A 12,788-nucleotide genomic window follows, 5' to 3' on the forward strand; every position below is an offset into this window, starting at 1 on the left:
AGCAGGTTGTAAATTTTGTGCTAGGTACTTATGTCAAGATCGAAACATGAAAACTGTATTTTTTCTTTTGTTAATTTGGACCGATCGCGCCTTCTTGAAAAAGAAATAAAAAATACGATTTAATTTAAATACCGTTCATTTATGCGTTGAAAATTCGTTCTGCCCCAAAAACGAGTTCGAGTAACCTTCTCTTATTTCATCGTCGGCGTATCTTTTGTGTTTTCCTATTTTATGCTGGCACAGGATATTTCAGAAAAACTCGTGTCTAAATTACGAAAGAATATCTGACCCGGCTATTTTACTCGTCGAGTTGAAAAACGACGTTAAAACAAGAATATTATAAGGACCTTGTTGGTGGCAGTAAATTTGTGCTGGATTTCGATGTTGGTATATTCATTTATACTGCGAAAAAAAGAAATGGTGATTTTTTTTTGAATCCCAGGTTTCAAGATGGGGAAGGGAAGGGAAGGGACCCTCATTTTCTCAACTCGGTGGTGAAAAAAAAGTGAACGGGGTTTCCGGTTTATATACAGCGGATGGTTCTTCAACTTCAAAATGTATGTATGTAGTACGTACATTCATGCTATCGGGTGCCATCCTCAATTAAATTAACTTTATTGTGCTTCAAGTGTAGGTACTTAATCTTTGGGCGATTTTAATATTTTTTTTTCATTAATTACGAGTGAGAAATTCGCAGTTAAGCCAGACAGCAGTGTAAAAACCGTCAACATAAATAGATTTTAGTATTAAGAGTTCAACAACATCTTCGTTTCGAAAATTGGTTTTACACAATGGAGCGCGGTGTAACGTCAAGTTGCGCTGTAAGAACTCGTGACTGCACCCAGAAAAAAAAACGTTTCAACGATTTCAATTTAGATGTCCTTGCGACCTATCAAAATGGATTAAAATTTAGCGACGAATTCAAAAATAATGATAATTTCTACCTTGGCCTCAAAACTGAAATTTTTAGCTTACCTAACATACTAATGAATGAGATTTTTTCCGTAAATTTTCGCAATCTAGACAAAAACTAAACTTGTGACCTAGGTATCGAAATGGATGAAAATTTTGTGCTGATTGTGAGCTTGAAAATAGCAATGATTTTTCGTTCATCTTGAAACAGAAATTTTTGACCCTTCAATTGACCATGGTTATTGCGTGAAAAAAAGAGTTATAATGAGATAAGAATTTTTAAAAAGGCTTTAAATTCACAAAAATTATGGAAAAGTGATGATAAAATTTTGTAAAATTGATGAAAGCTACACAAAACATTGTGAAAAGATGGGGAAAATAATATTAGAATGAGTACAAAAAACGAATAAAATTCTAATATTACTAACAGGTAGTGAAAGTAGTCAATTTACTCAAAAAGGTAGTGAAAAAAAAAACCAAAAACCAAATCATTAGATGTTATGTTCTTGATTAAATCAATAATAATTAAAAGCTCTTTATTACAATTATTCTCATACAACCATGAAAAATTTACCTTAGTTTATATTGTCAGATATTTACTTAGCACTCGCGATATAATAATTATAAAATTAAAGAAAAACTGAGTTGATTCACAATTAGATGTCTTGAATTAAAAATCACATAAATTCAAGTACACGAAATTCAAAATTAAATATATCAAAATTTATTAACACGATATAAAATACCGAATTTATAAATCTTCAAAGAAAAAATACCTACCAAATAAAAATATTGGAAATTGAAAATTAACACCAAGAAACATTTATATTAAGTATTGAAACTTGGAAAAAATTCGACTTGTAAAAAATTATTGGAAGAGAGATGTTAGGTTAGCAACTGTACAACTATATTATTACAAAGATGTTACTCGATGAGCTTTACTTGACTAACTGTACTGTCAAATTCATCTGAAGAACTGTCATCGGACAAATTCTCTTATTAAATTTGAGTGAAGATTCCCTTCACTCCTCAAGTACAGACGACTATTCTTTCCTCTCACCCTGAATCATGAATTGTTAGGAACATGTATCTCAAAGGGTAAAGGGAGAAGAAAAAGACAGAGGTGAAAAGAGAGAAGAAAAGGCAGAAGAGAAAGGAAAAGGCTAAATCAAAATTATACCATAGACAGTGGTATTTTATTGCCTATAAAACAGACTTGATTCTACTGAAAGGGAAAGAATGGAAATGTTTAGGAAATAGTCAGAAAATAGTTGTTATTCGAGAGATTGACAGGATGACATAGCTATTGTTAGCCATAGCTATTTTTATATTGCAACAAGAGCCATAAAGGGGATGATATATGTGCGCACTGTAATAAAAATGCATTAAAATGCAATTATGTATGAGATACCTACGAAAGTACTGTGCAACTTAATAAAGTAGTTGCTGGCAACTAACATAAAAAAAATTATTATTAATGAAATTGAAAAATTTTTTGTATGTGTTACCGTTAATGTGTTTACTCCAGGTAATGTATGAAATAACTAGTTATTTCATACATTACCTGAGAAAGTGTGAAATTTAATTTTTTCTATACTTTACCTAGTTATTTCATACATACACGAGGGGTGTATCGTTAAAGTGTGAAAGCATAGAATGAACTGCGATAAAGTAAGAAATGAATGTTAATTCAAAGCTAGAACAGAGTGTCCCGCCACAGAATAACCTCCAAGCCCCAGGGTCAGATTTTTGGCCACTCAAAAAAAAAAGTTTTTTTCATTCTGAACTTCACTTTCAACATTACACCGTTGAGTGACCATGATAGGTAGAGTGTTTAGGTTTGCAGGGATTGATAGCAAATTCAACGTAGAATTTTTTGATATGGTCATTAAGTGCACCGGATGAACCGGAAGAATTGTACCAAGTGAAATAATTGGAAAAACATGTTCAAAAATTGACATTTTTTTGATTTTGTAAAAAACCCTAAAAAACTTTTCCTCGTGACACATCCTTTTCATCAGTTGCCTTGAATTGAAAAAGTGTGACATTTTTGGTATCGCAAACCCGAGCCTCTCCATCTCAATTTGTAAAAATGTTTCACTATACTTTCCATGCTGAACAAAAACTTGGAAAAATTCCAAAAATTTCCTTTTTTTACTCTCATTTAAAAATCTGGTGCAGTTATCAGCCACATCAAAAAATTCTACGTGAAATTTGCTATCGAGCCCAGCAACCCGTATGAAAAAAAACCAGTCATCACCACTGGTAAAAAGTACCAGTGGTATTTTCGACACCACTACCACTACACTAATAACCAGTGGTAGTGGTAGTTGTAGTTGCTGCAGGATGTACATATTTTGAACTGAAAATCAATTAAAACATATATTTTACGGCAGTACAGTCATTGTTTCTTATAGTAGACCCTTCTAGGTCAAAGAATTCAACCCCCAAAAATTTTGAAAACCAAAAAAAATTTACACCTGGGGTGGGACTCGAACCTGGGACCGCTCGCTTTGTAGTCACCTATCTACCCTACTGGGCTACTGGGGAAGTTGAAAGATTAGGTGTTTTAAGGATTTATATGCACTTTTCAGCACTTTTCAGCACTCTGGACTTAGAAAATTCCAAGTAAGTATGATGATTTTACAAAATACAAACTATGGATATATAATCAAGTTTTTAGTATGTTCGTACTTCTAGATGAAATTTTAATGGATATTGCACCATCTATACCTAAAAAACAAAGGAGCTTTCCTGATTTTTGATTTTTTGTAATTGTCCCAAATTGAAATAATTCATAATTTTCAAAGAATAAAGTGAATAATTGCTTTTGGGGTGCTGAGTATTGAAATTGTGTCCAAGAATAAAAGGTTTTAATGTTCCAAAAAAGGAAAATAATTTCTCTATTCAAAATTTAAAGTTATTTAAATTAAATATGGCTAACCAGGTATTGCAAAAACGCCAAAATGAGTGTTTGAGCTATTATTTCTATGCAAAATAATTGCTATTTCCACTTTCCATAAAAATAGTCACACGTACTTCATCCTGTTAATAATTATTTGATTTTTTAATTTTGACCTGTAAAACTTTTAGATGTGATTAGTGGTTACCATTAGTCTGACAAGTCATCACTACTGATCAGCATCCTTCTGATGAGTAGTAACCAGTGGTAACTACTAATCACAACTCATCCTGTTAGTGGTGAATAGTCATCACTACTGGTTTCTTGTAGTTACCACTAATCACCACTCAATGATGAGTAGTTACCACTGGTTACTACCAGTTACTAGTGGTACTTAGTAGTGATGACTAGTTTTTTTTCATACGGGAAACCTCAATTTTTAACAGTTCATTTCATGATTTAACTGATCACACCTCGTTATTTCATAGAATAACTAGATTCTTCATACATTATCTAGATGAACTATGAACAATTTACTTGCATTAAGTACTTTTTCGTTAATTTATGAAATAACTAGTTATTTCATACATTACCTGGAGTAAACACATTAACGGTAACATATGCATTTATTTTCAATTGTTTGGAACAGAAAAATTTGATTTCATTAATTTTTTAGTGTGTGGATGGGAGTGGGAGCGGGGTCGATTGGAGAGCTTAATGAAAATTCGGTTGGAAAAAATAGTAAAAAAGTAGTGATTTTTTCAACAAAAAAAAAAATTCCCATGATTACAGGACTTTGTTAAGACATGTTGTAATGGCATAAAAAAAATTGTAAACCGCATTAAAATTTTGTAAAATAATCAAAAATTTATAAAATGTCTATCGACTTGAAAAAGTGGCATAAAATTATTTTAAAAGGCTGGTATAAAATCATTTAAAACCACAGAGAACGTAGAATTTCAGAAAAGTTCAGTTAAATTTGGTGAAAACAGCACAAAACATCGTCGAAACATGTCAAAAATTGCATCAAAACACATGAAATCATAAGTTATGGTAGGGTATCTATCAAACAATTTTTTTAGCAAAATTTTAGTCCTCCAAAATTTTTAGTTTTTTACTGACCTACTTTGTGTTTTTTTTTGTAATCCTAAAATTCGTCAAAAAATACCAATCTTCGAGTTGGATGAATTCAATTTTGAGGTTGAAGTTTTGAAGTAAAAATCGTGTTTATTTTCGAGCTCTGGAAGAAATGTTGATGTATTTCGATTGATTGAAAGAAAATGTTTCATTATGATGGTGAAAATACTAAAATCATAGCAATTTTGGGGGGAGGGGGTCCAAAGTATTTTGCATTGGGGCCATGGGGCCAACGTAAATATTTTCGAGTTCAGCAGAAAATTTTAATCAATTCAAACAGGTCGCATGGATAGTTTTTGTCCAGATCGTGGAAATTCGCCAAGAAAATTCCATTTTTGAAGGTACATCGTTATTTTCAAATTCTTGGTTCAATTTCAACTTGCCCCAGGAGAATTATTTTGGAATACAGTGTTGTCATTTTTTGATCATTGTTGCTGATTCCAAAAAAAAACAAAACGTAAAAATTTGATATTTTTTGACCTTTTTTTTTAAATTTTTTCACAAAATTGGCAATAGTGACAAAAAATTGGCGCCAGTTTCAGAAACTTTATTTTTTGATGTTTCGACGTAATTTATGCAAAATATTTGAAAAGAAAATATTTTCAAAATACGAATTTACCCAAAAATAAACAATTTTAACCGCTCTGTAGAGCCCTATAAAAGTGATCTTGGATAACGAATTTCGATAGCAATAACCTAGGTCGACGCAGAATCTCAAATAAGTATCATCTTTTTGGAACAGGACCATTTTTCCTGAGAACGGGTTGTCCGTAGTTAAAATTGAATGACTAATGATGGTGATGGAATAGAGTAGGAAATAGATAACGTTATCTTTTTGGGACATTTGAAATTTCTTTCCACGAATGAGATTTCAAAAATTGTAAAATCAATTTCGCCAGCTCGAAATCTGTTTTTGAGGTATGAGTGACATGCTCTTACAACGAGTCAAATTTCGGTCGATGAAGTTAACCAGTTGTAAAGGTTCTCTTGTCAGTTTTGTAAATCAGGGCTCATGCATTACGTTGAAAGTAGACGTTCTCATTGTCCCGTTAATTATTGAATTTGTGCGATTTTGTCCTAGAATTGGTTCGCTGTTACCTAAATTAGTGTTTAAAAAAATTATTTTTCCTGAAATTTTCAAAAACTGCCTTCTTCGATTACCCAGACAGGTACGAGGCACCTAACTTCGGTGAAAGTATTTAGGTTTTGTTTTGTCTATCTTTGGTGCTCGTTCGATAAATTATGCTTCATACAGGAAGTAGGTACATATTTAGCATATTGCAGCCAGCGTCAAACGTGTCGACTGTCGAGTTATTAAATGCTCCCGCGAGTATTCAAGGTTACCAATACTTACTATGTATTGCGTTGCATTTCGAAGTAAAAAAATAAAAAATAGTAACCCTAGGTTGGTGTAAGTTTTTATGTTCGCGCTCTCTGCAAACCAGTTTTCATTGTACTATTTTAACTCCCTACAATTCTCTCATCTCTCTTTGTGGTGTGCTTTCATGTGTAGGTTTATTTGGGAGCTCGGAGTTGGCTCGGAGCTCGCGTAGACCCGACGATGGCAAGATCGCGATTCGCGATACAGCGAGATCTTCAGCTCAGTTGTATTTTTGTCGAGGGACCAGTTCGGATGGCGTTGTGTGCTCAGACTGTAATAGGTTTCGGTCGTGTCGCGAAGTATTTCATAAGTACTTATACTATTGAGTTGAAAAATACCTGGTCTGGTGTGCAGACGAATGCTCCTATGCAAACCTTACTATTTTCTTTGGAATGTATAATGTATACCTATTCGTATTCCTATTCAAATACATTTTCACCCGAGATAAGAGAGGAGAGCCAGAGCCCAGTTAAGGTGAGTTATTGAAGTCTGCTATACTTCCGCTGATTCGGTATATTCGCACAAAAATCGCTGGCTTGAGAAAATATCCAATGCCAAATGAAATAAAAAATAAAGCCATAACAGTGCGAGATGGATGAATTGACTGGAGTCGATTTTTTCAATTCCTTTACAGTGTCCTGTTTGTAATTATGATAGATAATTTTAGGCAAACTTTGGAATGCGGAGGGGAGTGGGGAACATGGCATTTTGTACCCTTGGAATTTCCCCACTCGGTGAACATTTTTCGCCATTTGCATTCAGTGAGTCAAATTACCCTATTTTTCATTTTTTTGCGACGATCTCGTTGAATTTTAGGTGTCCCTTTTTCCACCCTGAAGGCAAAATCTGAAATTTTTTATGAAAAATATTAAAAAATCGCATTTTGAAAAATTGAGCTAGGTAAGTAATTTGCTAAAAAATTTATGTTGAGGAAGTTCAAATCTCTGAATTAGACTTCGAGGTTTATTATGGATTGATTTTTATGAATGGAAAAAGTAAATTTTCAAAATTAGACTTTTTGACCAAATTTTTGGATGAGAAAAAAGGCATGTTCAAAATTTAGGTAAATAATCGTAAAAAAATGAGAAGGGGTAATTTAACTCATTAAATTCAAATAAAACAGTATAAAAAATTTTGACCAAATTTAAAAATTCCTTAAGTGGAAAATTAAGTTTTCGAAACTCCACCTTTTTCAATCATTTAAGTAACCATCACTCGAAAATTGCTGTAATCTAGTATGAAGTTGGAGAACATGTTGAGAAGTATTGTAAAAAAAAATGTTGACCTAATAGAAGCATAGACGTTATTTTCAAAATTTTAAAATTAATTTTAGAGGGCAAAAGAGCTCAAAAAAATTGAAAAATTGGCTGAAAATTTGTACCATCTGGAAACTTGTATCATTGTTGACTGAAAGATGCCAATATGGAGCTAAAAGCACGAAAATATTTTTTCTGAGCCCCCCCCTCCCCTCATAGTCTGGAAGATTGTAGAATTGTAATAATGGTCTTTAAAATTATCTTTCATCGCCACTTATTATTGTCAGAAGAAAAATTGAAATAATTAATTTAAACCGAATCATCGATCGTAATTTTTTACAGCTTTTATATCTTTTAATATTGTGCTTAAAATTAATTGCCCAATCAAGTAAAATAAATCGCTCCGTAAAGTTTTTTCTTGTCAATTGCGTGATAAAAAGATCTCGGTAGGGATAAATAAGATACCTACACTAAAAGCTTTTATTACCATCTCGTGAGTTTTTTTTTTACCTCTTCTGATTCATTCTGTTATTTAACTCTGCGGGTGACTCGTCGTGATGTTGGGGAAGAACCACAGGTCATTTGCTTTTCAGCTTCTTCAGTTATATGAATATTCTTATCTCGATTGCAGCATCCTTTTTATCTAATTTTACTTTTGATTATCGTATTTTTTTCTCAGAATCGTATATTTTTTTGAAGCGATTAGATCGACAATTTCTCTGAAACGAATGAAGATTCGAATGCCTACTTGATGAGCGAGGTTTTCTATCTATTATATTTTAATCGGAAGGGTGTCGGATGCTGTGCTATTGTGTTCATTGAATTTTTTTTCGTATTCTTGTAGCTCGATAGGTATCCCGGAGTGGTGTTGGAGTTTCTGGTAGCTTCGACAGACACTCTGTGTATTTGTCTGTCTATGTGTGTGGTTATCTTGTCTGAACATCTTACGATTGAGTGTGTTACTTTTTTAAAATTTTTGCTACGTTTCTAGAAGCTTTCGAAAATGGTTTTTCTCTTGAAATGAAACAAACACCGATTCACGTTGAAATAATCCTTCGCTTTCTCATCTACGAGCTTATAAAATGAAACAATCGTACGCCCTTGTTATTAAGTACATAGATTAAATCTCCCATCCTTTTTGTTTTTCTCATTTCCTCTCAGTTCTTCGTGGAGAAAGTTGACGACGAAATATCAGAATTTATGTGCTTTTTTCGAAAATTCAACTCTTGTACCGTATCAGACGTAATTTTGCTATTTTTTGCTAGGTTGATTATGTTTGAGGGCACTGACAAGAGCTCGAAGGGGTCAGATCGACAAAATGACCCTATATTCGAACTCAGCGCTTTCGAATCACTATCAATGTGGGGGGGGGGGGGGGGTGCTGTGATCCTATTTTAAAGATTAGTTCGTTTCAATGAACACAAAAATGAGTCTTTCCTATGGTTTTTTAAATTTTTTATCGCAGCTGTCTACTAGTATTGCGTATTATGAAAATTGAACATTCATTTTGAAAGTTCAAAGTCGAGCTTTTCAAATTCCAGTCGCTGATTTTGAATTTCTAATTTATTTTTTTCAAATTTCCGGAGGCAGGTTTTTTGAAAGCTCGCTAATATTGCTCGAAACTTTTTGAATCAACTAATTTTGAAAATTCTTCGATGAAAAGATAAAATATGAAAAATAGGTTCAATGAGATGTAGGTAAGTATTTCATCTTTAAAATTTATTTTCTTTGAAGTTTAGTGATAAATAATTTTTTTCGTAACTCGGAGAATTGTTTGAAAAAGTCCACGAAATTTCATTGAGAAATTTCTGAATCTAAAAATGTAAATTTGTGTGCTTACATTTTAATTTATTTATAGTGCATAATTATGTATTTGATCATGTTGAATTTTTTTCCAAAAAAAAAGAAAAAAAATGAATACATTACCTACCTGCTAATTGGAAGTTCTCTTGAAAGAACCTAGCTACAAAAAATGTCCTGCTTTCTCTCGAGAAAACTGAAAAATCTTAATCGTGTTGTGAAAATGTAAATTTGCGAGTAACTGATTAGTTACGTACGTAAGGAAAATTGTTTTTCTTATAATAGTGTATAGCCACGCTGATTGAGTTTTCTCATTTCACTGGCGGAAATTCTTTGATGTATTCAAGTATTGCAGTCTCCTTGCAATAACCGTGTAGGATTATAATTAGATAAACATAAGCACGTCTGTACTGTCTCTTGCAGCATATACCTTGATGAAAAGTACCGGGAAGAGAAATGCCCGGGAGTTTAGCTATGGTGAAGTTAAACAAATTCGCATGCGCTTAATTCATCAAATGGTCTTGAAAAAGCTCGCTGTGTTACGTCATTATTTTATGTATGAATGATGAAGGGTTGTAAAGTAAATGCAAACTGAATCGTAGTCTAGCCTTGGCTGGAATTTATCTTTTCCGTTGCACGAGTTTCGTCTATACGTGCGAATTGCGAAAGTTTCCCGCGCGTTTTTTCGTTCGGTCGTCGTGGTGGTGGTGGATGAAGAGTAAATATGTATACCAGATCGATGAGGAGAAAAGACGTGAGTTTACTATTGGAATTTTTTTTTATTAAAAATTGATGTGTTTCTGTACCGAGGTGTTTTGCTTGAGATGCATAGTATTATAATGAATTGAATTCGAGGGTTTGAAATACGTAATAAATTTGAAGATTTTAAAATGCGTCCTGCGTAATAACTATGGGATTTATTTTAAAATTATTTATCATTCGAAGAAAGGTACCCCGCTTGGTATACATCAAAGAGCGGTAATTACGAGGGAGCCTATTACGGTTACCAATGTAATCACCTATACTTCTAGATTGGTGTGTATTTGATTGTGAGGGGAAAAAAAGTGGTCGAATTATTTTATACGAGTAGGTAGCCTATTTTATGCATATATTATTTTTTTTTATCTGTGAGAGATCATTTGGCTTGTTGCTTTTCAGTTGATTTTGGGTTATAAAATACATACAATGTAGTCGTCTCGGACGTTTAGTTTTCTACTTTCAATGTAGAGCAGGATGGTGTAGTGTTGATAGTTGATAATTACGTTGTGCTGGTCACGTCGATGTCGTGAGAGACTTTTAGTAAAAATGTTTCCGTTTGCGATAATTTTGCGAGTTATTTTTTATATCAATGGTCCATTGATCTTGTTACTACAATGTATGAAAATGAATTATTCATGACAACGCATGAACGCTGAGCTTCCGAAATAAACGGAAGTAGCGATTGGAGTGCATTGTTTTGAAATTGTACGAGTCTCTGTTTGATTTGCGAAATGAAAAATTAGATTACAAATTTTGATTAAATTGAACTAAATGTTTTATTTAAATCGCGATTATTATGTATTTTTGCTACCGAACTTTTCATGATCTTGGTCGATTGATTTGCTCTCAAAGTACTCAACTAACCTAATTCAAAAATTTTTCATCTCAAACAATCGTGATTTTTAGAAAAAAACTGAAAGTCTGTATGAGGAAATAAATCTAGAGTGTAAGGTAAACCTGCCTATTAGTACGCGGTTAAGGTTTGAGACGCTCCAGCTCCCAGAGTTGTGCATAAAAATTTACAAAATTTTGTACACATGAACTTTGAAGTCTTGGGTACATAACTGCTTACTCACTTTTGAATTTCCCATTGCTGCTTTTTTGTAATAACGCAAAAATGAGGGCAACTCAAATGCGTACTAATAGGAAGGTACCTTCCTATTAGTACGCAAACGTCCGCCTATAAGTACGCAAGAGTAAATACATGTTGAAAATGGCAAAAAATCCAACAATACAGCAATGAAAAAGTGCAATAGGATATTCAGAGGGAATTACTGTGTAAAAAAACCGAATTAGCAATTCAAATATCCGAAAAAGCAAAGTTTTCAGATTTTCAAAAAATACATTTTTTTGACATCATATTTTTTGTCCATTTTTTTGAAATTAATGTCAGTATCATGATCAGACCTCATAATCTTGAACTTGGATGGACTAAATACCAATTTCAGCTAATTTTATTCATTTTAATGCAAAATGATCGATCGTAACTAAATAAAATGGATAAAAATTAAGAGCAATGAAATTTTTCATCTGCAGAATGAAATAATCATGTTTTTGGTAAGCTTTTGATTTTGAGGCACTTCGAGCAAAAATCATCAACCTGAATTTTATTGAGCTACCCTGTGTGTGAAGATTTTTTGAAATTTAAATACTGAAAATCTACTGAAAAACTTTTAAAGTTCTGAAACATACACGAATCATCTTCATAATCATCTAAGTGTTTGATAACTTTTTTTTCAGTAATTTTTTTTAAAATCTCAAACCCAAAATGTAATTGTTTTGTGCATTTCTGGATATTTATGTATGTACATGAAAAGTTGAAAAATCAACGAATTTCTAATTGCCTTCATATTATGCTACAGTAGGTTCATCTAACAGGTAGTGAGCGTAGAGAAAAAGTAGTGAATTTTGTTAAAAAGGACCGAAAGAACGAACGAACGAACGAATTTATTTATTTGCATCAGTATACATTATACAAAAAAATGAAAAAATTCAAATGCGTTCCCCTTTCTCGATCTTCATTTTTGTAGAAAATAGCTCATTTGTCGACTTTTTTAGAGCTTGAATTGCACATTTTTGAGAGCTTTTACTCTTTTTCCAAATAAAAAAACTTATTGTTCAAATTCAAGAAATGTTCTAAATTTGAATCAGAAAAATGAACTCTTCTCTGCACGAAGAAACTTTTTTTGTTTCTCATTTGCTTTTTTTTTCAATTTTGAATTTTTCAAAAGAAAACCATCATTTGAATTTCAAAATTTTGAAGCAAAATAATAAACTTCTTATAATAGCCCAGGAGAACTAGACATTGAGGTCGGAAAAATTCTGATCAAAGGAGACTTTTTTCTAAAACGTGTAGAATACCACCCTAAACAACATACTAAAAGTCCCCATCGCTAGAGGGCGAGCTAACCCCAGGAGGGGGGTGGGACCACCCCCAAAATACGTTTTTTGCCATTTTCTCCCCCGCATTGCATTTTAACGAAAAATATGTAGCTAGATAAAATAATCTACGTCAAATTTCCGATCTAATGATGTATCAACTTTTCTTGTACCTTCAAGGGGGGTGGAACTACAACCATTCGAAAAAGGGGGGGTTTCCTGAAAAATACATAAAGGCTATAGACGCCTAAGAGGGGTGAAA

At 32.8% G+C, this 12,788-nt stretch overlaps 2 protein-coding genes across 4 annotated transcripts in view; both read left to right on the forward strand.

Annotated features, from left to right (window-relative positions):
- Positions 1-12,788, forward strand: part of LOC135846071 (zinc finger protein 184-like) — a 107,142-nt gene that overhangs the window by 43,276 nt on the left and 51,078 nt on the right. The window lies entirely within an intron of this gene.
- LOC135846070 (zinc finger and BTB domain-containing protein 41-like) overlaps positions 1-12,788 on the forward strand; it is a 29,819-nt gene that overhangs the window by 1,095 nt on the left and 15,936 nt on the right. Inside the window, exon 1 of one of the 3 annotated variants that reach the window (XM_065365056.1) lies at positions 6,551-6,806. The exons of 1 other annotated variant lie outside the window; for it this stretch is intronic. In XM_065365056.1, the coding sequence (XP_065221128.1) occupies positions 6,585-6,806 (222 nt within the window). In that variant the 5' untranslated portion in view covers positions 6,551-6,584. Of the gene's footprint in view, positions 1-6,550; positions 6,807-9,983; positions 10,143-12,788 lie in introns of those variants that run through there. One more of the 3 variants, XM_065365058.1, reaches the window with a different exon arrangement.

Source organism: Planococcus citri, chromosome 4 (assembly GCF_950023065.1).
Source record: "Planococcus citri chromosome 4, ihPlaCitr1.1, whole genome shotgun sequence".
NCBI lineage: Eukaryota > Metazoa > Arthropoda > Insecta > Hemiptera > Pseudococcidae > Planococcus > Planococcus citri.